The 27,367-nt window shown below is 35.3% G+C and overlaps 1 protein-coding gene across 2 annotated transcripts; it reads right to left on the reverse strand.

The window, feature by feature from the left end:
* Nucleotides 1-54: 54 nt before the first annotated feature.
* Nucleotides 55-26,443, reverse strand: LOC125070821 (eIF-2-alpha kinase GCN2). 2 transcript variants are annotated; one of them, XM_047680809.1, is made up of 28 exons: nt 26,210-26,443; nt 25,908-26,068; nt 25,666-25,801; nt 23,431-23,547; nt 22,647-22,753; nt 22,183-22,325; nt 20,497-21,004; nt 19,831-19,950; nt 19,062-19,188; nt 18,534-18,656; nt 17,475-17,744; nt 17,092-17,189; nt 16,284-16,504; nt 15,474-15,611; nt 15,027-15,067; nt 14,320-14,552; nt 13,844-14,108; nt 13,223-13,374; nt 12,958-13,097; nt 12,347-12,526; nt 11,648-11,868; nt 6,650-6,786; nt 6,150-6,318; nt 4,897-5,114; nt 4,484-4,572; nt 3,577-3,695; nt 2,643-2,824; nt 55-2,565 (listed from the first exon to the last, which is right to left on the reverse strand). In XM_047680809.1, exons 1-28 carry the CDS (start codon nt 26,261-26,263, stop codon nt 2,418-2,420), a joined length of 4,617 nt encoding a protein of 1,538 aa, XP_047536765.1. In that variant the 5' UTR covers nt 26,264-26,443; the 3' UTR covers nt 55-2,417. The 2 variants fall into 2 exon arrangements, with proteins under 2 accessions (XP_047536765.1, XP_047536764.1); XM_047680808.1 differs by having other exon boundaries at nt 12,347-12,538.
* Between the last annotated feature and the right edge of the window lie 924 nt (nt 26,444-27,367).

A 27,367-nucleotide genomic window follows, 5' to 3' on the forward strand; every position in this document is an offset into this window, starting at 1 on the left:
ATACAAAATAGTTCATAGTATTTTCTATTCTAAAAACGAATACTCGATATTCACTTTACGTAACAGTCGTGTAACCAAATTAATATTTTATATACAAAAAACGATAACAAACTCAATGATTAAACAGCTGTTTAAATAGTTATAATTTGAAATTAATCGCAACATATTTTATTTTCTACTAAGATAAATAACAAAAAAAGAATAATGAACAATATGAGTATGGAATGAAGCCTATTTTGTGAAATCGAGGTTGAATTATAAACACTCCCAGCGCGCAAAACCACGCTCTCGCGTATTTCATGCGAGATTCGCTTGTCACGTTAATAGTTTTATATAAGCTTGTGAATCTGTGAAGCAAAAGCAAAACCTTTACTGCAACGCATTGCGTAATTTTTAAGTTTTATGAATATTTTTTGAGTAGTTTATTTTCTTCTAGACATTAAAAAACAAACAAAAGAACTCTCCTGATTATTTTTTTATGGCATTGTTAGGCAACTGTCCTAATGGGCCACCTATAGTTTTGGGTTGGGGTAGTAAGTGTTCACAAAAAGATATTGGGCACGTTATGAAATTTTAATCACATCTTACATGATATTGGGTACTGAAATGTTATGTCCCTTGTGCCTTAAATTTCACTGGCTCACTCACCCTTCAAACCGGAACACAACAATTTAAGGAATGGTTAATATTTCTTAAGACGCCGATGGCTTCGAGTGGTGGTGATCGCTTACCATCAGGAAAAGGAGCAAATTCCATAACCACCCAGCAAGGCATTACTGTTAAACATACACAAGTTGGTCGTCATTACCGTGACAATGAACGAATTACGCGCGAGTTTACTTATATACTCATATTTTTCATTATACTTATTCGAATTTATAAAAACGATCAAAATTCAGATCTAAAAATGTATTTTGTTCGAACTCTGTTAAAATTTAAAACCTTTGGTTCGGTTATGAAGGTATTGTTGGGACACAACAGACGGACTGGTGACGTCATGAAATTTCTAACGGTCTACGGTGTGGTGACGTGTCGCCATGCGTACGGGACTGTACTCTCTTATATTTTCGCTGTTCAAATATACCAAGAGTCCCGCGAAGGCTTTTATGTCTTAGAAGGGACTCTATATCAATCAGCAGGACGTTTCCGTCCAAAGCACTATGTATCTAGACACCCTACAGGTATTTCATGCGTTTTCACTAAACACCCTACAAGTACGAAAAAAAAATCAACGTTCAAAAATGAGGTCTTCTAACATAATTTTAGATGTTTTTTAAATTATTCTATTGAATATAATCTGTTTGATTTAACATTAATAGATATTTGGATTATAATCCTTTTCACACCGCAGATCTAAAACATTCTATAGACAGAATAATACTTTAAATTCAGTCAAATTAATTTAGTACAGAGATTGTGTTCAACATTTGGCATCGCTTTTTTGTAATAATCTGTGCGATCAACAATAAAGAAATATCAGTGGTCTAAAATATTAACTTGTAACAGTTTAAAAATCTCATACGACAATTATCTTTGCACATTTTTACTAAAAATTATAATACTTATATGTATTTAAGTTAACTGTCAAAACTTAATAATCACTATTATGTAAAAGAAATATTTTTTTAAATAATGTCGAAAAGAAAATAAATATTAATTTACTAAATAAATTAAAAAAAAAAAAACCAAGTATCAAAATTGATCGAAAACCATTTTCAACATGTCAACTACTTATCCCAGCGTATCGATTACGAACCTTTTATTGTTTCAGCGTATATATTGTTCGTATTTGAAGGGTACTGCCGACTTGCAATGCGTTTTTAGTTTCCAAAACGATTAAGATTAATTTCCATTGGAAACACAACATCGAATTTAAATAAACAAAAGATAAACGCAAGATAATTTCAAAAGCCCGATGCAATCAAAGATGGAGTAGATATAAATGAACCTTAGATTTTCGTATTCCATCTATTAGCTTCGCTATATTATGCACTACAAAGATTTCTTGATTGTTGATTTATCCATCTTTATTTTTAATACAAAACTATTCCATTTAAATACTTATATCCACTTTAATTTCACTACCAAACTTTTCAACATCGTACAAATCAAATACGTAACTTTTCATCCACAATAAATATGATCGATTCAAGACCTCGACCAATTACATCGCGTCAATTAAATTTCAAGGTTATTCATTGGTCTCTACTTCTCTTGTGGTTGAAATAGGTTAGATATACAAACGGGAAAAGATTAAAACAGTTTTGTATCTCTTTCTCAATTCGTAATAAAAAACGATGTACTTACTGTACTTCAAATCGAGTTATCGACCTACACATTTTTCTCGAATACGTCTTAGGCATAAACACGTATATACTTGAGTTATTTCACTAAACACATAAATGCTAAGGTTTTTATCAAGTAATAATCCGACACACCGAGTCCGGTATGGAGTAGAGGGCGTACAAGAGAGTCTCGTCGGCTGATCGGCTTTGGTTACTTTGCTTCGCGATATTCGTCAATTCACGCAGAGCTTCTTCGAGAATATTCTGGCGTTTCGTGTACCTGAAACGAAGCGTGTGGTATAAATTTGTCAAGAAGTCTCATTGTAGAATACATATGACCTGTACCGGCCGACTCACACTTCGCAGACGGGCCTGAAGGCGTGCGGCAGGTAGCGCACGTCGAGCGGCGCCGCGAGGTGCGCGGCCAGCAGCTGCACGCACGGCGCCTCGCACGCCAGCGCCAGCACGTGCACGCGCACGCGCGCCAGCACGGGCGTCAGGCCCAGCTGCACCAGCGTCGACGTGGTCTGGTTGTTGATCTGGAAGAGTAACCGTACTACGTACTTTTAAATCCATAGTGCATGGTTTCGTCTGCGTGGATGCTGTATGGGGACATCGAATAAACGCTACGTGCGGTTCGAGTTTGGCGACAGATTTCGTTTATGATATAGGTGACACGAGCGGGGCGGTCACCCGGTAGAAAGTTATACTTGCAGGTGCATTGCCGGCCTTTAAGAAATTTAGCAGCCAGGACTAATCCAAACGATTCTTCGGAACACTCCCCTTGAAAAATTCGGTATAATATGCAGTGATCCAACATATCTACGCAGAGGCAAAGGATCGAGCAGGTCAGAAAGGGCTCGATCGTCGATAATTCGAGCCACTCCGCGTTGAATACTCGCCCAGAGGTGAGAGCAGCACTCCACGAGAGGCCGAATTTGCGCGTTGTATATTTTTAGGCGATGAGCTGAAGAAGTACCATCTTGCCTTGCTAAGCACACTAAGTTTTTTGGTGCCACATAAATATTGGCCTTGAAAGAAATAGTAACCATTCTTTATATCGTCTATTGCGCCACCTATCATCACTACAAGCTGAGGAGTTACGCCGAATCAATTGTATACATAGCTACACTGGCTTACCCCTACGGCCGGAACAAAAAGATACTAAGTTTTGCTATTTTGCGGTACAGTAAATGATCAGTGGATGGTACCTATCCAGAAGGGGTTTGCGGAAACCCCCACCATCAAGTAAACCGATTGTTTAGCATGTAAAGTTCAAATTAATACGAACCTGCACATCGCACTGTCGTTTTATACTCTTGGTGATTCTCTCGCTGGCTGTTATGAACGTAACCGATATTGTTGGACCTCCTGATTTCTCACATTCCGACCAGCTGATCATTCGATTTGCTGTTAAATAAAAAAAAATCAAAATAATGTTACAATAAAATACCAATAGATGGCGCTATTAAAACAATTATTTGTTATCAGATTAAAGTATTTATGAAAACTGTACATCGTTATAACTTTGCCACTGTGTAGTTAACAAAAAAATCTGTCAGCATATTTATAAAAATGTAATGTATCTTTATAACACTGCCCATTTTTTCGGTAAGTAATCAATAATGACGTATAATCCAGTCCGTAATAAGTAAACGATCTAAATATATTAAATATAATCTAATATTAAATGTAAGACCACCCGTTCAGAATGTACATTCATAGGAATGTACTGTATCAATGTAATGTATAATGTGTCATTCATATTCATAGGATAAAAAAACAGCATAAAATTGAGCAGTTACTTTTATACCAATCTAGTTATGTACGTGTGTAAACGAAATACAATTAAATATATTCACAATAAATATGTCACGAAAACCAATAACCATTCACGAGTCGAAGTCTTAGGGAACAAAATACTCGCACCTCATTGGTCGAGACGAAACCGGAATGCAAAACAATTCTTAAACTAATAACGGTCGCGCGCATTGATATTTAACGATCAAGGGTAATTTTCTTTTGGAGGTCGTTTCGTGGAATGTACTTTAACTACACGCTTTTTCATCGTCTATAATATGATCTTGTCGAAGTATTATATATCTCTTATTTTTAAATAAGATTTTAATTTAATATATAATTTGCGGGTTTGGTCGTTGAATTGTTGGCACGGAATATTGTATTGTAACAGTACTTACTATAGTCTGGATTACGAATAGTGTCAGCGCTTAGTTTTTGTTTCACGAATTCAATCACTTTCGAAGATGGCACTTTCTGTTCTCGAACTCTGTGAAAACAATTATTATAAATATATAATTTGCACGAGAATGTCGAAAGCCAGTGTGACGTCACAGTGAAGTCGTCCTTAGACGCGGCCGTCATAACGGACAAGGATTTTATAAACAGAGATTGCACCGAGCGGCTGCCATTCGTCTCACCGCACCGTCATTCATCGGCATTATACCAACAATAACACCGACTCACTCATGCATTAGAGCAAACACGGCAAAAATATTCGGCGGTAAAATAACTTATGATGTGAGATAGGTGAGGTATAGAGCTTGCGAAATGAATGACGTCATCGAGCAGCAGTCAACGGTATACGACTCACCGGGTGCCCTCCCAGCAGGACACGAGCACGTCGAGCCCGTCGTGCTCGAGCACGATGGCGCTGCGCGCGGAGCAGTGCGCGTCGCGCGCGCCGCCCGCCCAGCACAGCGCGCGCAGCCCGCCCGCCCACAGCGAGCGCGCGAGGCGGGCGCGCTTCGAGTCGCCGCTGTCTCGCCCCGACTCCGACCCGTTGGATATGCACACGTATACGATGGTCCGCTGCAGTGAAACATGCTCATGATAAATGAAGAAAAATTGTGACCAAAGTAGTTGTTAATATTTTTTTAACAAATACACACACAGAAACACACACACACATATGCACATATATATAAATACATAAATAATTATATGCACTACAAAAAAATATTTACATCACAAAAATAAATCCGTCAAACTTTGGAATGCACTACCCAACGATATTAGGCAATCGAAATCCTTGCCCATCTTCAAACATCGTTTGAAAAACTATTATTTGTCCTTATCTCAAGAATGTATGCAAGTAGGAATTAATATGTAGTTTATATTTATGTATATATATTTTGATATATTATATTACTATATGTGTATTATTTGGATGTAGTTATGTGTAGTTTATTATACTGTAATGTTAGTGTACATAAATTATATTCATTATCTCCTCATTCTATCTGCACTTACCTGTTCTCGTCTTAAGCTTCTGTCACCAAAGGTTGTCTGTGAGAGATCGCTATAAGCGATAAGACCGCCTTTGCGCACCATTTGTTGTTTCTTTTTTTTTTTTAATACCCAATAACTGTCAAGTTATAGTTATAGTGTAATGTGTTGTGCAATAAAGTATTTAAAAAAAAAAAAAAATAAAAAAAAAAATCAACCCGTGTTAAGTGTTATGACTTATGAGACGGCCTTCTGTCACATTTTTTTAATGAGTTTTGTAGACTGGTGAGTATGCCACCTGACGGTAAATAGCCAACATCGCCATTGACATTGTCAGAAATATTAAGTAGCCCTTAGATAACCAATGCGATACCATTATTGGGAGCTAAGACGTTAGTTCCCTTGTGCCTATACTCACACTGGCTGATTTTCATTCAAACAGGAACACAATAATAGCAACAAAGTTTTGCTGTTTGATGGTAGAATATGTGATGAATGAGATATTTGATTCCTAGGACAGCTAGGCACAAAACCCTACTAAATAAAGTATCCTACCCTACCCCTAAGTAAAGTATCTATAATAGGGTAAAACAGGTATTTTAATATGAGGGATATTACCTCATTTATCTTCTCAATTAGTGGTAGTTCCACCTCCATACTCCTCAATATAGCGGCCATCCTCTCCAGCGACATGGAGAAGCCCACGGACGTGCACGTCAAGTTAGCATTGTCATGATCCTTCTCAGCCCGAGCGACCTTCCAGAACTCCTCAACGAGGTTGTCGTACCTGTCATTAAATATCACTTTTTTGTTGGTGTCAGTTTTAGAAATCTATATCTATGTAAGTTCATATTTTATTTATTCAAGGTTGGGAATTCTTTGTGTTTGTGAAAACTTTCTCCATAGGTGGTCTAAGGTCGATTCTTATAGTGAGAAGAAAGTTTGAACCTTATTCAACAACGCTCCACCAATGCGGGATGCAACATGCATCATGGTTTCCTCACGAGGTTTCCCTCCGCCGCTATGCACGAGATCTAATCACAGGGTCATATCGGTTCGATATCGAATATGAAATTGATGATTGTTTCTATTCTATAAAGACAGTGAACACTTCTCACCTGCCGCCGGCAGCTATGAGGTCCTTCGAGCGATGCTTGAGCGGCCGCTGGTCGTGGCTCACGACGCACATCTGCCAGAACACGCCGCGGTGCTGCGTCGCGTTGTACGCCAGGAATGGGGCGACTGTTATCGGTACCTGCGGAACATTAATAAATACTTAAAATATACCATAGGTGATTATAAAACTGAAAAAGGACGAAATGGAAAATTATAAAATACTAAAAATAGTAGGTACTTAAAAAGTCCTAAAGTCCATTCTACTAAACGAGCTCCCAAAGGAAATGGCCCGCGTGCGCAATTGGTTAATAAGAGTGACCTTAATTGTCTAAATCATTTCAAAGGATTATCTCAGATCTCTAGCCGCACGCATCGACCAATGAGGTGCGAGTATTTTGGTCCCTAGGAGTTCGAGTCATGGTATGTACAGTATTACTACTTACTTCAAGGTCAACAGCGATACACTTAGTGATTGAAAATAAAATCTACCCTAAGCGTTTTTTACTTAATTTAATAAGGTGAAAGCCATAATAAGGTTAGTCAAAGTCAAAGTCAAAGTCAAAAATCTTTATTCAATATAGAAGTGTTTGCACTTGCTTATTGATTGTCAAAAATCTACCACCGGTTCGGAATTTAGCACCTCGGACCTGAGAAGAACCGGCGAAAGAAACTCAGCGGGATATATTTTTTTTCATTTTTTTTAACCATTTTCCATGTAGGTACAATGATAAGTATATATTAGTTGTTTAAAACAGCCTGGAGGCGATCATTTCATTCCCAAGGTGTGCAGTCAACTAAAAAGTCATTAGTGTTGTAATATCCTTTAGCACACAAACGCTCTTTAACGACTCTTTTGAATTTTATAATTGAATAATTTTGAACGTTTTCTGGGATCCTGTTGTAAAAACGTATACATTGCCCCAAAAAAGAGTTACTAACCCTGTGTAATCGGGTACTTGGAGTAACAAGTTTATTCTTGTTCCTAGTGTTAATAGAATGTACGTCACAATTTCTGGGAAAATCATTTATGTTTTTGCGTACATACATAACATTATCAAAAACAAATTGAGAAGCGACAGTCATTATTTTAATTTCTTTAAATTTACCTCTTAACGAATCTTTTGGGACCAGGTTATAAATTGCACGAATAGCCCTCTTCTGCAGTACAAAAATAGTATTAATGTCAGCTGCATTACCCCAGAGTAGGATGCCATACGACATTATACTATGGAAATAACTGAAGTACACAAGGCGTGCCGTATCCACATCAGTCAAAAGTCTAATTTTTTTTACCGCATAGGCTGCAGAGCTAAGTCTATTCGCCAATTTATTTATATGGGGGCCCCATTGGAGCTTAGAGTCTATTGTCATACCAAGGAACTCTGTTGATTCTAAAACATCTAATGCTTCCCCGTTTAAACGTACACTCGTTTTGACACATCTTACATTGGGAGTAGTGAATTTAATACATTTAGTCTTTTTACTATTTAACATTAAATTATTAACACTAAACCAATTTACTATTTCAGAGAGAGTATTGTTCACATCGTCATATATTGAAAGACGTCTTTTTATTTTAAAAATTAAAGAAGTATCATCAGCAAACAATACTATCTCGAGTTTATCACCTAGGAGATGTGGCAGGTCATTTATATAAACAAGGAAGAGAAATGGTCCAAGAATTGATCCTTGAGGGACCCCCACAGTAACTGGAGACCCGGGAGATCTCTTTCCATTTACATCAACCCTCTGAATGCGATTGCTCAGATACGAAATCAGAAGACTGAGTGCAGTGTCCCTAATTCCATAATGACGTAGCTTCCTGACCAAAGTTTCGTGTTGCACACAATCAAAGGCCTTAGATAAATCACAAAATATCCCTAAGGCATCCTGTGACTCCTCCCAGGCCCTGTAAATATTTTTAACGAGCTCAACACCAGCGTCAGTTGTCGAGCGACCCCTTGTAAATCCAAATTGTTTCTTGTGTAGCAACTTGTTATTGTTAAAATGTACTAGCATTTGATTTAGTAACAACTTTTCAAAGATCTTGCTAAGAGTTGGTAGTACAGAGATGGGCCTATAGTTGTTGGGGTCTGATGTACTACCTGATTTAAATATTGGTAATACTCTACTATGTTTCATGAGGTCAGGAAACACGCCACTAAGGACACATTTATTAAATATAGTGACAAGGTAGGGTGCGATTACATCAATTATTGAATTGACTACCTTGACAGAGATCCCCCACAGATCGGCCGTTTTCTTAATATCTAGTGATCTGAAGGAACTTATTACATCACTTACACTTACTGTATTAAATTTAAAGCTAATATTACATTCTTCCACATGGTTTTTTAATAATGATTCAGCAACGGTAGGAGAGGAATTTAATGAGTTAGTTGTCGAAAATGGAATGTCAGCAAAAAAAATTTCAAAAACAGTTGCAACATCCCGATCTGAGGAAAATAAATTGTTGTCAATAGATAAGCTAAAGTCGGAGATGTTATTTTTGACTCTTCCAGTTTCACAATTAATAATTTTGCATGTCATTTTAATTTTATCAGGTGCCTCAATAATTTTTTTTTTTTTATATGCAATGATTTAGCTGTATGACATACACGTTTGAATAGTTTAGAGTAGGCACTAACATAACTGATAAATGAAAAAGACCGGTTGTATGATCTTTCACTATAAAGTTCATACAACCTCTGCCTACTCTTGTGAATTCCGACAGTCGCCCAATCATTAAATTTAAGAAAATTCCTAGAATAGACTGTCTTGGAAGTAAATATGGCATTAAATTCTGTTTTAATTAATTTAAAAAAATTGTTATAAAGCTCATTAGAATTATCATTTAATTGTAAATATGAGAGCTTTGCCATGATATTACTTCTGAACTTCTCAATTCGATACAAATTGATTGGAACAAATGTCTGTTTTAAATCCTTAGCATTGTTATTTATTTGCGAATTAAATGAAGCCAACTGTCCACAATGATCAGAACTTAACATATTTATAATACATTTATGATTAGGTACACAGTTGGTAAATATGTTGTCAATACATGTTCCAGTGGATTCAGTGATTCTAGTTGGCTCTAAGAATAAGTTAATGAGGTTATATGAATATAATAATGATCTGAATCTAATACTTGTGCTACAGTTTTCTAATAAATTTATGTTGAAGTCACCACAAATAAAAATATATTTACTTGATCCAGATAATTTCAATAATGCACTTTCCAATATTTTCTCAAATGCTTCATATAACCCGCTAGGAGGTCTGTACACGCATACAACAATGACATGCTCAAGCTCTGCACAGGCTATTTCAATAGTCTGCTCAATAGAAAGGCTCACAACATCCTTACGTTCTTTAAATTTTAGATTTTTGTTAATAAGTATTAATGAGCCACCACGTATAGCTTTTTTTCTATTGAACATACTAGCCATCTGGTGACCACTAAAGTTAAACATAAACTGATAATTTACAAGCCAATGTTCTGTTATACATAAAATATCAATGGCATTACTGTTTATGAATAACTCAATTTCTAAATCTTTTCCTGTCATTCCTTGAATGTTTTGGTGCACCAGGTTTACAAGTTTACTATTATTATTGTTTTGATTATTTCTAATTTTAAGATTTAGGAATTTATCCAAGGTTAAATTACTATTAGGTAAATTAATATTAGTATTAATAATACTTGAGCCAGAGACTATCTCTTTTGTCTTAAAATTCAATTTAAATTACTTTTATCAGTGTTAATATAAATTAAATTGTTATTTTTATTATGCATATGATCCTTGGTAACATTAGGTATAAAATAATTATTGATATTGTAAGCTATTAGGTTACCAATTTGTCTTCTCGATTTTATTGGTAGGTACATAGTACCCTCTGTCAACTTAAATCTATATATGAATTTATTAATGTCAAATAACATAAAATCATTGCTACAATGTCGGGTCAAATTGTATAAAGATACATTTAAGTCATAAGTTAAGATTTAGTAATGGTCAAAAATATACGTTAAGGTTGAATATTTTTTCCTGGAAGATTTGAAATAATTGAAGAAATAAAAAGAAATATTAGTAGTTACATTAAAATTAGGCATTGCAAGTATTCCTTAAAAAAATACTACGATTTTATCTGACGTTCCTTTTCTTTGCACTAATTACGTATACTAATGAATGCACCAATCACTAACATGACTACAATTGGACTATGGAGAAATCTAACCCACAGACACAAATATTTTAAAGACATTTCGTAACATAACGGAGAAAGTTCTGTAACTCTCGACTGGCTTGTTGGTCTAGTGGCTGGTGTCAAATTCCAGGTCGGGCCTACAAAATGTTTTTAGAGTTTTCTGTCCAAAAAATTTCAGAAACAACCCGGAGTCTGGAAGGTGGGAGTCTCACACTGCCGAGTCTCTGTCAATACGCAGAGCTGTTGTTCCGGCGCCTTAATTATTTCCAGCCGTATTGGATTTGTCGTCCCATCAGATTATGAGAGTAAGAGAATAGAGTGCACGTGCACGATACATTGGCCGAAATCAATCGGGGAGAGCCGAGATGGCCCAGTGGTTAGAACGCGTGCATCTTCACCGATGAGTTCAAACCCAGGCGAGCACCACTGATTTTTCATGTGCCTTATTTGTGTTTATAATTCTCGTGCTCGGCGGTGAAGCAAAACATCTTGAGGAAACCTGCATGTGTCATATCACGAAATTCCGCAAAATGTGTATTCCACCAACCCGCATTGGAACAGCGTCGTAGAATATGCTCCAAACCTTCTCCTCAAAGGGAGAGGAGGCCTTAGCCCAGCAGTGGGAAATTTACAGGGTGCTAATGTATGTAAATCAGGTCGACATCATCACTCACACTACAAAAATGGTTTTCTCTTTGTAATCTTAATACTTTTATAAGTGTTAAACTATGCGTTGGATCATTTTCGTACAACACAACAATTGGTGAACATTTTTTTTTCAAACTTACACCACATCCTAAAGCAACAGCTTTACTGCAGACGGCTTCCAACTGTTGTATTGCTCTATCCAGTGCGGCACTCCATTTATTCTTGTCGACAAAACTCACTAGCTCGTGTAAGAGTTCGACGGACACGTCAGCTTCCATCAGACGCAGCATGTTCGTTATATCACGATTAGTTACGCAAAGTGTTGTGAGGTGAGTTTGGAGCTGGAGACTTGTTATGCGTCCTGTGAAAATAGTTCATTAATAAACGTCAATTGTTAATACGTACTTATATGAAGTTCGATTAAAACGGATTTATTTATAAAAAAATGATTTTAGACTATTACAAAAAGTAATTTAATAATCACCCTCTCAAACAACATTCTTTGGTAGAGCCATCGTTTCCTGAAGATTAGTAAAAAGGTTTTTTTCAACCAAGATTGGCATGCAGATCAACTCACCGATTGTGATTAAACTTTGTTTAAATGATGATAACGACAAAGAAACATTTATTTTATTTTTGAAGATATATATGTATATAACAACTGTTTTTTTTTTTTAATTTTTATTTATAATAATGCATAGAACCATGAATCAAGTCTACGGGGTGGATAAGTCCGAATATGATATATTCGTATAATGAAGAGCTGATCTTTAGGATTAATTTACTAAAAAAATTTGGTAACCCTCTAGACACACAAAACGGTCGAAGATTAAACTTACCTAAACTGACATCCATCAATACGGGATATAAAGCCACGTGCTTATCCAAGGGAACGCCGCAGGACAGAAGCAAAATCTTCAGCAGTTCCGTGTGATTCAACTGTATCGTTACTTTTAGTGTACTTTCCGTCGCCGCTCTACTGGCGACGACTAAAAGTTCCGCATCCGGCCAAAGTGTGTCTGGAACAAATACTATTAAAATAAATATTCCCTGCTTATATTATTTGACTGTCTTATTGGTCTAACGGGTCTAGCTTATGCGGTTTCAGATTCCGAGCAAGATATAAAACCCTATGCCAAAATAATTTTCGACATATCGACGTTTTTTTCAAAAAGCACAAAAAACCGTCGGCACTGCATTTAATTTCTCTCCGGCCGCGCTGAATTGTCAAATTCAAAGTGCACTTCTGTTTGCGGACACACTTGTACTATATTATATCTCTGACATAGTTGTCACCTCCCTAGAGATTGACTGCCCTTATTGAAATCAAGACCCAAAAGGATATGAATGTCATAAATATTTGTCAAAGCCTCAAATCAATATAATTAGAAGGATGTTTAGAAGAAATATGTTCTATGTTATGTTTTTTCTGAGAGATAAATTTGGTTACCCGTTTTAGGAGTGACGATATCAAAGGCACACTCGATAATTTCCCGCGGGTGGAATCCCTTGATAGTCCTCTCGGTTTCTCTGTACACTCTGTCGACGACGTAACGTCGCATGTATTTCGTACCGGAATGTGCTGTGTATCTGCGAATAAAATACTCAAGTAAGCATTGACTGGTTTAATTTATTTATGCCATTAATATTTAACTGAATATTTTAGCAGCAAATGCAAAAAAATACTAAGTAATATTATGTTAGTCATATCTTGCCTAGCGAATGGTAATCTTAGGTCATGTGGCAAGTGACACACGGTGCCCGATGACGTCATGACCCTGGCAGCGTTCGGGTACTGGTCCCAACGTGTGGCGCGGGGCGTCAACAGCGGCGGAGAAAACTCCGACGCGCCATGGCTTTGGAAAACCTAAAAAAAAAATACTTTTTCGTAAAAATTACACCGAAATAAGCCTTACTACTAATTATTAGTAATGCCGAATTCACTTACATCTTTTATCAATTAGTGCACATTTCGGTAAGACTACGATGTAGCCTTCAAAAAGTCATAGATATATCATAGATATGTCAATAAATAACTTATTGTATGATATACATAGGTAGGCACACTGGCAAGGTGGCCACCTGATGGTAATTGGTCATCACCATCCATAGACATTAGTATGATGAGGAATATTAACTGTTCCTTACATCGCCAGCAATGTATTTCCATTGTGTCTAAAGTTACACTAACTCACTCACCCTTTAAACCAGAACAACAATACTTGGTATGTATTACTCCTTGACCCTAGAATATATGATGATTGGGATGGTATTTACCCAGACCACCGAGTTAAATATATGTTAAGCTCAAATTTTCAACAATTATTATGACTGACCTTAATAACAACATCTTTGATCCTCGCAACGTAGTCCATGGGTTTACTCTTTATTGCCCTATGGTAGGTGATGTCTTCAGCTGGAGATGTTTTCTGATCCAGACAAGCTGCGACCAGTCTCTGGTAACCTCTTGATCCCCGCTCACTAAGGGTGTGAGACAGGAGACCAGATAATGCGAGTTCTGGTACTGCTCTTGGAACATGTTCTGAGGCGAGCAGTTCTGCGCTTGTGGGTCGGACACTCGCGTCGTGGTCCAATAACCATCTGGTGAAATAAGTGGTAATAAACTTAGGATTTTTCAGAACAATACATATATTTGTTTAAATAAATTTGAAGATGAATAAATAATAAAGAGTTAAAAAAAATTTTGAATTCATTTTCTTCTAAATATGAACATACACACAAACAAGAACGGACGCACACTAACATAAATACATACTTTTTTATGATATAATGTTGAATAAATGAGACATACCTTATAACGTGAATTTGCTTGGAATTCTCTTCTCTTTCGAAATCTTTTGGCATTGTTACTTCCTTCTTCCTAAGGTTAGTCAATACTATATATCTCTCCGTGCCGGTTCCGAATGGGGGGTTAAACATTTCGAATAGAATAATACCAAGGGAATAAATATCGACCTTCTGGTTGTATATCACTTTGCTCGCTGACTGTTGTAGTTCTGGAGCCACATAGAGAGCAGTTCCAACCTTGAATTAAGAACACATAAATAGCAAAGTTATTCCCTGTAAAGGTCCCGGGAATCCATCCATTCATTACTCAGAATTTCTGAAGAAATATGCCCGGACAGACAAACATGGAAACTAAAAGTTATCGATTTAAAACCTATGATATATGTGATATCAATGTCTTATGTAAATATGTAACTAGTATTGGAGCAGCACGATTGAATTAGCTCATAATATAATATTAAAATTATAATAAAAAAACGGACTTTACAATAGTGTGAGAAAATAAATTATAAATAAAATTCGAGTTCATAAAATATTTGCTCACACTTAGTGGTGGTATTTTCTCTTCAAGTTATAAAGGATAATAGAACCAAGCGAGAAGTAAATCCTCCCAAACAAAAAACTCCATTATAGAAGATCTACATAACCTACAAAGTAACTTAGTTAAGATGAGTTCATTTTGATAAAAGAGTAACATTTTTTCACACTTACTTTGCCTGTCAATAAGCCGTCGGCATCGTCTTGAGAAGTTTCTGAAACAATACACCATCAAGTTATATTGAATTCAGTCCAAGTATATTTGAATACGCCAGTCGAAACGACAATTTCTGAACTGAAATGCAATGGTGCCTGTAACTATGTATTCTGGCTCACTCACCACTCAACGGGAAACAACAATATAAAGAATTACTGGTTTGACGGTAGAATATGAGATGAGTTGGTTGTTCCTTCAGACGGACTGATGTAAGGGCTTTTGTTAGGGCTCAGATTACTTCTCAGAAATTCACAACTCAAGATTTTGATGTCAATGCCGAATGCGAGTGGAATCGTTTGGCTGAACGCCATCTTATCGGCCTGCCATATTTATATAAATAAATAAATATACAAACTATTAGTATAGTAGTACTAGTATTAGTAATTCAATTATAAATTTCTTACCTTCCACTGGGAGTCCCGTAAAAACTTTCGTGGCTAGGCCGAAATCACCAATCTTGACGTGGTCGTTGGAGTCTAAGAATATATTGACCGGTTTCAGATCCCTGTGGATCATGCCTTTCTGGTGCACGTGAGCTAGTCCTGCAGTACAGAAATATTAATTATTATTTTATTATTTGCATCGTCAGGGAAAACTGAACGAGTTGAATAAAATTATGGTGCATGTTATAATAATGTTGTCTTGGTGAAACTGAGCCGAGATGGCCCAGTGGTTAGAACGCGTGCATCTTAACCGATGATTTAGGGTTCAAACCCAGGCAGGCACCACTGAATTTTCTGGTGCTTAATTTGTATTTATAATTCATCTCGTGCTCAGCGGTGAAGGAAAACATCGTGAGGAAACCTGCATGTGTCTAATTTCAACGAAATTCTGCCACATGTGTATTCCGCCAACCCGCATTGGAGCAGCGTGGTGGAATATGCTCCAAACCTTCTCCTCAAAGGGAGAGGAGGCCTTTATCCCAGCAGTGGGAAAATTTACAGACTGGTAATAATGGTCGAATTCAGCCACACCAGCTAATCTCAAGGGAGACTAGTGTAGGAAATATTATAAATACGCCAATACAGGTATAATCTCTATTCACTTCGATAATCCGAAGGGACGGCAAACCCAATTGGTGGCGCATAGGTGATGTAAGGAAAGGTTAATATTTCTTACAGCGCCTTTGTCTATGGGCGGTGGTGACCACTGACCATCAGGTGGCCCATATCCTCGTCCGCCAACCAATGCAACCAAAAAAAAAAATTACCAACCTTCCAAGATCTCTCTAAACAGTCTCCAAGCCCTGAAATGCTCTTGATAGAGTCCATTATCAATAGTTTGTCTCAGCGTGTTCTTCTCGCAGAACTCCATTTGTATATAGAGCACTTGCTTCAACATCGGTGACGCCAGTGTTGTGTCGTCGGATGATATCTGCTCCGACTTTTCGGAATCCACTTCGAACTCTATTACGCTGCTGCTTTCGTTTTCTGGACTGATAATGGTTTGATGTTTTAACATTAAGGGTATTTGTCGGAAATCGGATGAGAATAAGGGTTACCCGTTGACAATTGGCCCCACCCTCTATAGACATTGGCGCTATGACCAACTATTCCTTACAAGACACCAATGTACCACCAACTTCGGAAGCTAAGATGTTATGCCCCTTGTGTCTGTTATACTGGCTCACACACCCTTTAAACGGAAACACAACAATACTAAGTATCCCTATTTGCTGATACAGGTGGGCTTGCACAAAACCCTACCACCAAGTAAATATATACATAAAATATTGTAAGAGGAATATAATTTGGCAGCTTTAGCTAATCTTAAATTTGAAGATTTTTTCAATCATTTGAGTAATAATATATAAATAAAGTAGCACTCTAAAGTTTAAAATTCAACTAAATTGAAATGCCAAAACCACCGTGATAAATAAAAATGTGGCAGGTTACATTCCATAAATTTCGTAAACATAGGAAATTTATTTTAAGTAGAAGTAGTTCTTATCGCGATACTCTCATCTGAGATAACAATAAACTCAATGAGAATGTTATAAAAAAATAGTCAAGAAAAATTCACCTAATGTTGAACCACGGCTCCTCATCGTCTGAATCTTCCTCGCTCTCTGATGACTCGTCTCTTACTTGAACTGGACCATCTGACATGGACCAGTTTACCTACAACGATTGAACATATTCGTCAATCTTGTCATCAATTCAAAACCAGAATCAATAACTAAAAAAAAACATATATAGCCATAACACTTCTAATATCACTTTAAGTCTTTTCACATGAACTATGGGAGGGACTTTGGTTCTCTTTGGAGATGTCCAATAAAGTTTGAGAACCGATGTACTAGATCACTCTACATCTTAGTATTCCTATTTCTAAATAAGTTTTAATATATTGCTAAGAACTCAAAAATGAGCACATTTTACGTACTCTGAGATCATCTGACTCACCTTGACTTCCTGACCTAACTTCGCAACGACATCTACGAGGCTGTCCCCCTTTTCCTCGACTGATTGGACTGAACTGACGACGCTGCTCTCTTCAACGTCCGTCTCGGTGATCGTTTCAATCCACGCATTGTAATACCTTACAACGTTTTCGTGATTGAGGCGTGACAGTAACTTCACTTCACGTGTGATTTTTTTATTCAAATCAACACTTTTAGGATTCAATTTGACGTGCTTAATCGCGTAAAAACCGCCGTCGAGTTTGTTTCTCACCTATAATAAGACATCTACACGATAATTGTTGATTGATTGATTTCTTCGTTGGTATTTTATCAACTAATTTCCGCTTCCGGTTTAGACAGCGTTTACGGGACTGGGGGTAATAGGTGTGGGGGTTGTCCCAATGTTTTTTTACAATGGGTAAGGAAAACTTCATGGTCGTTTCAGTAGTTAAGATAATAAAGCGTAACAAACAAATAAACAAATCACTTTCGAACTTTTAATATTAGACAGATAAGATTAAGAATTGATTTAAAAGATTTGATGAAAAATTATTAACTTATATATCAGCCGACATGGCCTAGTTGTTTGACCGCGTGCATCTTACCTGATGATTGTGAGTTCAAACCCAGGTAAAAACCACTGAATTTTCATGTACTTAATTTATGTTTATAATTCATTTCATACTCGGCAGTGAAGGAAAACATCGCGAGAATGAAATGCTGCCACATGTGTATCCAACAAACCCGCATTGGAGCATCGTGGTGGAATAAGCTCCTAACCTTCTCCTCAAAAACGAGAGGAGGCCTTAGCCCAGCAGTAGGATTTTAACAGAATTTTACTTTTACATAGGAAAAGTATTTTTGCCAAATTTGTAAATAAAACTTATCAAGAGGTTACAGAAATTAGTTTACATTCTAATGGCAAAGTCGTATAACGAAAAAGCCGTTAATAATATTGGCAGCCGGAAAGGCTTGTATCTACAGAAGCATGTGATCACGTAGCTACAGGTGAATCATTTGCCAGAAATTTATGCTAAAGAAAACAACAAAAATTACTAACCTTTAAAACATCCCCGAAAGCGCCCTTTCCCAGCCACGCGAGAATTTCAAACTCGATGTTCAAGCGCGAGTCACCTTTTACCAGTGTGCTTATCTGGTGAATACGTTTGGTACCATCTTCATCCTGAAAACCCAAAACTGTTCAATATTCCTTATTCTTTCTTTTATATGCTAATACTCTATTCAAATTTCCAATTCCAGATTTTGCATTAGATGGATTTCAATGTAATTATTGATTGCTTCGTTGGCTCATTGTAAGGTCATGGATGTCGACGTCGCAGTTCCAAATCATGGGTCGTGAAAATAAAAAGATAACGAGATTTTTGTTGATATGATAAATGGCCTAATAGCAAGAGGATAATCCTTTAAAAAATGCCGTAGTATCTCATCACTATATGTATTTGGCAGAAAACATTGCCTGCTGCTTTACAATTTGGTAAGATCTCAAAATTTAAATTTGGATTTCCTTTGCCAATATATTTATTAATTAAAAATATGACAGATAATTAATATATATGACAGATCTCACCTCAGATCCACTATCGTGGTCATTATTTTCTATGCTATGAGGTAGCTTGGTTGGATTGTCGACTAGAAAACCATGTTCCACCAATTGTTCCGCTGACCACTGTATGCGTTCGTCTTCGGTAAGGCACCTGAAGACAATCTCAACTATCAGGTCAACGTTGCCTGCTTTTATAGTGACATGACGACACCATCAACGGAATAATAAATAATAAATAATAATATTAATAATAATCATCATTAATATCAGGAAGTAATGTAAAATTTAAATTTACGTTCTGAATTGGAGCAATGTTTCTGACCATAGAACTTTAACATCAAGATAGCTCTTAGTGACGTAAATAAATATTAAACAGCTGTTTTTCGCGACCCGCCCAATTTTATTTATCTGTTAATGACACGACACGATGGCTTCTGGATATGTCCTTATCCATTACGCGGTTTATTGACGCAGCAGAATTAACTTCGTATTCATAACATTAGTATAGATTAGCCGGTATCATATGGCGATCTAAATATATGCTGACATATTTGTGGTACACAATGATTGCTGCTGACTGAAATGTCTTATGATCCAAAAAATATCCCGTTCCATAACATGCAAAGTAGAGCACAGTCTTTGCATGTTATGGAACGAATGAATATTTGTATCTTTGTAGGTACAGGATTTAACATAACATGCAAGGACTGTGCTCTACTTTAATAGTAGGTAGTTTCGGAGTTGTTCTATTACTAATAATAATAATGTGATAAAATGTCTTCTATTTACATACCTCGAAAAGAATTCTTTGGCTGAACTCGGAAGGTAGGGCGGTATTTCATGATCAGATTCTTCCGTTACAATAGATAATAACAACTGCGCCGCTGCATAAATATCTTGAGATTTTGTCTGCCTAGAAGTGTAGGTATTATTACTAAAAACTAGTGACTTATGACTATTTAATATTAATGGCCTTTTTTCTATACTTTAATTTAATATAAATGGTGTTATGGTCGAGTCATTTTTTAAATTATAAAATATATGAAGGGACAAATGAGTTATCCAATGGTAACGGTTACCACCCCGTTTAGATATTTGCAGTTTCAGAAATATAATCATTCTAATACCACCACCGTCGTCACCTAGAAACATAGTCTAGCCTTGTAACGTTAGAGTTAGCGTTAGAGTGAGGGAAGAATAGCCTGCCTACCGCTGCCGTATGCGTAAGAGAAAGGGAAGCAAAACAGACTGGTGTCGTAACGCGTTACGTAACGAAGCGGTTTATCCTTTTATAGGAAGTTTCACTTCAAAAATATCTACAAGATTCTAAATTAATATAAAATTTTGAAATTTAGAGATAGAATATATTATTATAAATGATAATTAAACGTAAATTGTTATTTTTAGAAAAAACATAACTTTTAGGACAAACAAAGCCAAAAATATTCAAACAACTTACCGACCACAATAGTTCTCGCCTTCCATTATTTCACTTAATCTTACATCTAAACTCGCACCAACAATTTTAACAGTTCCACTGTCTTCTAGAAACACGGTTTCATTCCGAACATCTCTATGCAAAATATTAACACTATGCAATTCCTTTAACGCACTGAACACAGCTAAACCGACATGCCTCAATAGTTTCAAGCCTTCCAACTTATCACCAAAATTACTGGAATGTTCTCGAAGATATTTCAATGAACTGCCCAAAACGAAATCTCGGAATATATAAACTAATTTATTGGCTGTCCGTTTCGATTCTGTCAATATTTCCATGGCTACATATGGCACTAATGAGGGGTGTTTCAACCGACACATTGCTTTTAAGTCTTGTTGAATTAAATTCAACTGACGATTTTGAGTTTGGAAATCTGATGCTGGTGAGATGGTCCACTTTTTTGCAACAAGCTGATCTCCGTCGTCGTCTATCGCTAGAAATGTTGTAGAACCGTTTGCTGAATGACCTGTTGTAAGGAATTTTATATTTATTGATAGTAAAATTGGCTCAATCTAGAGTATATATATATATTCGCTCCCGAAGGCACGCCTTTGTACGTTAAATTATTTCCGGTACATATGTCACTTTTATATTAATTTAAAACAAATTGACGCGATATTATTGGTTGAGACCTTGATTAATCTATGGTATTCACTATGAATTTGTAAAAAAATGGCGTTTTGAAAGTCGACGAAACTGTTATCGGAATTTTGTAAAGTAAAATTAAAGTGGAAACAAATAGTTAAGTGTAATAGTGTTGTATTATATATAAAGATATATTAATCATAAAAACTCTTAGTAGTGACAATCTAGCGGAGTTAGTAGCAAATCGCATGAAATACGCAAATCTAAGGTTTGTTTACCTTTTCTCCTACTTCCATTGGAATAGGCTATATATTAATTGCTTACAATATGTATTTAGTATACGTGAAACGAATAATATTTGAAAAGTTTATTTTATTAAATTAATTTAAAGAAATCGATGTTTAACGAAATACTCTGACTTATCACATGTATGAAACAAAAAAGCCGGTAAGGTCAGCATGTGAAAATTATTCATGTTTTTTTTTACCCATTTGGAAAATAAACAAAAGTTATGATTAGTTTTGCAATCCAGTTCTCTTCTCATAATTGTCATTACGTAGAATGAACCATTAATATTTATTAATATGTAACTTCACTTTTTTTTGTAATTATAATAAATGTGTCTAATTTCAACTAAATTCTGCCACATCTGTATCCACCAGCACCAAGAGCAGCGTGGTGGAATATGCTCCAAAGCTTCTCCTCAAAGGTAGAGGAGGCCTTAGCCCAGCAGTGGGAACATTACAGGCTGTTAATGTAAAAATGTAATGTAATAAATCATACTTTTGTGATTTATAATTAAGACTAGTTATTGCGCAGCGCTGCGTTAAAAATTCCTATATTATTCTCATGTGTCATAGCGTTATATTATATAGCGTTTAACATTTATCAATAATAGGCTATCTAGCTCAATTTGTTATCTACAAATCGAACCGATAGGTACTGATAAGCGCTTTTAAACAAACAAAATCTTCAGATTTATCATATTAGTTTAGATTCGTTAAATGAATTATGAACGCTGGTCGTCTAATACATAAATACAATACATTGTACACTCACCTATACATTTTCCAATGTATACTTTCTTACTGTTTCTGTGACTGTACCGAAGTACTTGAGTTCCTTTAATGTTGCAAGTACAAGGCAACGAACCAGTACTTCGCCGCGATAGCTTAGCAGGTGACGTTTTATCATCGGCGTAACTGCAAAAATAAATTGATTTTACTGGGTGGCATGACAACCCAATCATCAATTATTCTATCTCTAAACAACGTTATGTGAGTCAGCCAGTGTAATTACAGGCACAAGGAACTTAATTTCTTAGTTCCCGAGTTTGGTGGCGCAATAAATGGTTTCAGCGCCAATGTCTATGAGCGGTGGTGAATGCCTAATTCAAATAAATTTAAAGTACAATCAAAGCATATGAAGACAGGAGTGTTGGTCCTGTTTGAACCGGTTATAGCCACTGGATCAGGATTCAGGTCATCTTGGCTCAGGATTGATAAAAATGATACAATACTTACTAAACCAATTTTGGTGCATCGCCCTGACCATTCAAGTTATTTACAGGCTCAATGTCGCCGCGAAGTGCTTCGTGGCGCCGTTGAATTTCATTTTTCATTTTTTGGAGCTTGAAATATAAAAAAAAAATATTATCTTAAAACCCTTGACTAATGATAGATTGATAACTAGGATTTTAGCGGTTTGTTGTAAGGTGCTAGGTGTAAAGCATTCTATATCGTTCCATGGCGTCTCAAGCTGAGTTGGGGCCCTTGGGCACACATGAATTTACTAAATATTTAATAAAATTAAAGATCTAGCACAATATTTAACAAATTAACAATGGAACAATTTTAATTTCAAAATTTGTCTATCGTGTAGAAATAATTTGCATACCCAAATTGGCTAAAAAGCCAGGACTTAAGTTTAGTTTCAAATAAACGGTGCAGTAGTTTATGTAAATTCTTAGGAATCTGATTGGTTGTACTACCGTCTTTACGTTCCATTGAGTTAAAGCTTAATTTGATTAAATTCGGTTCTATGGCTGGACCATGAAAGCGTGATATACAGAAAGAGTTACTTTCTTGTTTATAATATTAGTACAGATTTGCTGTAAATAGTTGTCAACATGAACGTATAGTGTTCCTGCGTCAAGAGTGTTCCCTATCAAAATAGCTGATATAACATTTAAACAATAAACATGAACCACCCGTCAGTCGTCACCAGAATCTACAGCGTTATATACTAGTCACGAATAGTTAAATCAACTGCCAAAAAAGATTTAAATTAATTTCCATCAATACTCACTTCTTCATTCTCTCGTACTTGCAAATCATGCATTTTTAATTTTTCCATTTCATCCTTCTTCTTCACCATCTCATCATAAAACGATAAGATTGGTTTATTGTGGTCATGAAGAAATTGCTGTGAAAAATAAATTACATTACAAATGTATACTATTTTATCTGTATCTTTTCCACTAGTCAAACTCTTAAGAAACAAAACACTCACACCTAATATATATAATACGGCATTTAAGACAATCCTAGGAAATATAGGGCAAGGGAATTTTCTTTGGGCAATAATTTCGTGGAACGGACTTTAGAACAAGCTTAGAATTAACTTAAACTTAAGAAACTACTACAACAAACATCTTGCCTTTAAGAATTTTGAACATACCATGTTCACTTTACTGGCAATTGGGTGTACTTTTAACTGGCAAGAATCAGAAACAGCGTTCAGAATTTTTATATTTTTCTTATCTGTATTAATTCGGCATAAATTATGATTCTTATTATTTTTAATCTATGTATATAATTAATTAAATGATTTGATATTTAATTATGACATAATACATACTTTTTTATTTATTTATATGTCAGTAAGTAGTATGATGTTTGGCACAAATTTGAAACATTGATAGTGACCAAAATTTAAATAATAACTAACTAAATAAATAAATTTGGAATAATTGTTTTGCATCTATAAAAGTAGCATATTTTATTTAAAAGAGGCTACCCTCTTTTATATAACATATACTTTTGCATTATAAAAAAGGTTAATTTTAATAATGTAAATGTAGATTCAATCATTATATATTTATTATAATTAAAATTTATACATAGTATTTTATTATTGATCATACAACTATTTTGTAATATAGAGTCAACTTAAGACAAGACTGAACATGTTTGGAGTAAAGTATATTAGTATAATTAACAAAATATCTGATTAACATAAGTACAAAATGTGTCTTAATCTAAGTTTTAAATGTTACTACTAACATATGTTTTAATGTTGTCTTAGATTTTCGCGATTATTACACATTGAAATAAAACTAGTTTTTAACGGATTTAATCGCGTATATTAATTATTTTAACATCCCGACGTTTCGAGCACTTTGCAGTGTTCGTGGTCACGGGCAGACTAAGGTGACATTTGTCTGTTCGAATTAAAAAGAAATATTATTTACAACTACCGCCAACGATTTCTTAATTGGTATCTTGAGTAGCGTTCCGGTTGCACGCAGAAGGCACTAACTGTATCTTTAGGTCTTGCAGTCTGTTGGATTTGGGATTTTAAATTTTTAATAAGTGGATCCCAAGTGTTAGAAAGTCTCCAACCATCTTCTCTATTGAAGTTCGGATGTTTTTGAATTTCAATAGCCTCGCGTATCATTCTAGGAATGAATCTGTGTTCTCTAGCGAGGATCTGTGGTTTATCAAATCGAATAAAATGGTTAGGTTTATCCAGAGCATGTTCACAGACTGCAGACTTTGAAGAACGCCTATTTTTGACATCTCCTATATGTTCCTTGACCCTAGTACCGATACTTCTCTTTGTTTGGCCTATGTAAGATAAACCACACTCACATTCGAGTTTATATACTCCCGCAGTTTGTAAAGGGATATTACTCTTGATAGGTCTCAAGAAACATATGTTTTATCGTACAATATTATATAGCCAATAGCAATCAAAAATAGTCTTTTAAAACTTAAGAATGTAAGTCTTTTTTAAATCAGACAGGAAGATCATAAAATTACTGCATTCAAACACACAAACTTTTCTTTATAGAACAAGTGATTATTAATTTAATTGTATTTATGAATACTATCATTATAATTAATAAATGTACACACAAAGACACCTGTACCTATATCCTTTTGAAGGTGTATTGAAAGTTAAACTAACCTTAAATTAACATATTCTATATGATTTGCTAAATAGCTCAGACATATTATGAATTTATTTAATTTATTATACACTACACTGGAATACCACTACTACAGTGGAATACCACTCGGTTAGTTAGCTTTAATTTTACTTCTAACATTCTGATAATGTATTTACTGACATTTAAAACAATTTTTTACAAATATAACAAATATGAGAGAATATTAAGAATAACTTCCCAAAACCTATTGCATAAATTTAACTTCAAAATCAATTAGTCGTCAGTCTTATTATGTTTAGAATAGGTTTTAAGCACTCATAAGTACTATATACTAATGATAAAATGTTTTTAGTAAATAAAGTACTCACTTCAGTGTGCTGAGCAAGCTGGAAAATCATCACTTCTCCACATAACTGCTCAGCTAGATCTACCAAATTGTTCAGTAATTTGTTAGCATTATCGTCAGATAATCCCGATACTTTGTTTAAAAGAATCTTTGGTGGTCTGTAAAGCAATAAAAAATGTATATGAGATTTACTCCCTTAGCATTAATCTTAATATTTGTAAAATTTTTATTAGTTTATATATTATTTAATATATAAATACTAACTTATCGGGATAATTATGGCAGCATATGAACTGCAGAGTCGCCCTACAATGCACACCCTCAGAACTGTTTAAAGGTAGCAATGTTAGAAGCACATCTATAGGACGCCATTCATTCCAAACAGACTTCTTCCTGTTATCCACAACTGCATCACCGTATATAGCCTGTAACGAAGATCAAAATATATACTTTTCAACTTATCTAAGACCTGAACGTAAGATTTCACTAAGTATAAACAAAATTTATATGAATACTTGTTGAAAAGCTAAACTTGGTTTCATTCATAATGAATACTCAGTATTTACCTGTAAAGCGACCAATTCATCATCTTGGCGTTTTTGTGGAGTTTCATCTGTCATTTTTAAGTTATACAAACACGAACCGCCGATTCAACAAAATATTTACTTTTCTCAAAGAGTGTATTTATTGTATGATTTGAAATACAAATTGTGTGCTACGATAATTCTGAATAGGAAAATATTATGACTTAAAATAAAACAGAAGTTTTAAGCACAAAACAGTAACACTAATATTCTACATGTTTGCAATTTTAGACTGCCACTTAACATTCACATTGACATTGACAAGTGACAATTGTTGACAACAATGGTATTTTTCTGGAATGTAGTTGACGTTTAACGAGAATATTTTCCATTTAAATTAGTAAAATTGTTGCGAATGTTTAATTTAAGCCAATATTTAAAAATCGATTGAAGTCAATACTTAAAGGAAAAAAATGATTGCTACATTTAGCTATATATTTACCTTGTGGGTAAAAGTTCTAGAGACAATTCTGTGTAGCTAATTGTTGTCTCGAAACCATTGGCTATTTTATAATTATGTTAGGTTTCGTGGTGACTAGATACGAAGACAGTTTTTACTCAGCAAATTAACTAGAAAATCAAATTAATCATTGCTATGATTAATTGTCAATTCTATTCTTCTTAGATGTTCTGAGTTGTAATTTGTTAACGAAAACTACAATTTGTGCTTATGAACATATAAGAACTAGCCAAGTCAGACCTTAAGCAACAATATATTATATTATATTAAGTTATATATTATGTTCAGTGGCGTAGCTAGGTGGGTAAGGGCCCCGGTGCATAGAATAAGAATCGGGTCCTCACCCCCTCTTTAACGTATATTGCTATTCAAAATTATAGATAGTAATAAGAATAGCATACAGCGTACAGTGAGCTGAACATATCTTTAGTAAATTAAATCCATACTTCATCTCTATTCAAAGCTCTTTTTTCGCTTAGGTTAGAGGGCCCCCAGAGCTCAGGGGCCCTGGTGCACTGCACCACCTGGCCTGCATATTTTATGTAGTATAAATAAATTAGATTAGATTAATAAGCAGGACCGTTGAACTTGGCACCCATTTAGATCTCACTTCTTTTGTCGTTGAAGTCAACAACCAAGGTATATATATATATATATATATATATATATATATATATATA

This window comes from Vanessa atalanta, chromosome 18 (assembly GCF_905147765.1).
Source record: "Vanessa atalanta chromosome 18, ilVanAtal1.2, whole genome shotgun sequence".
Lineage (NCBI taxonomy): Eukaryota > Metazoa > Arthropoda > Insecta > Lepidoptera > Nymphalidae > Vanessa > Vanessa atalanta.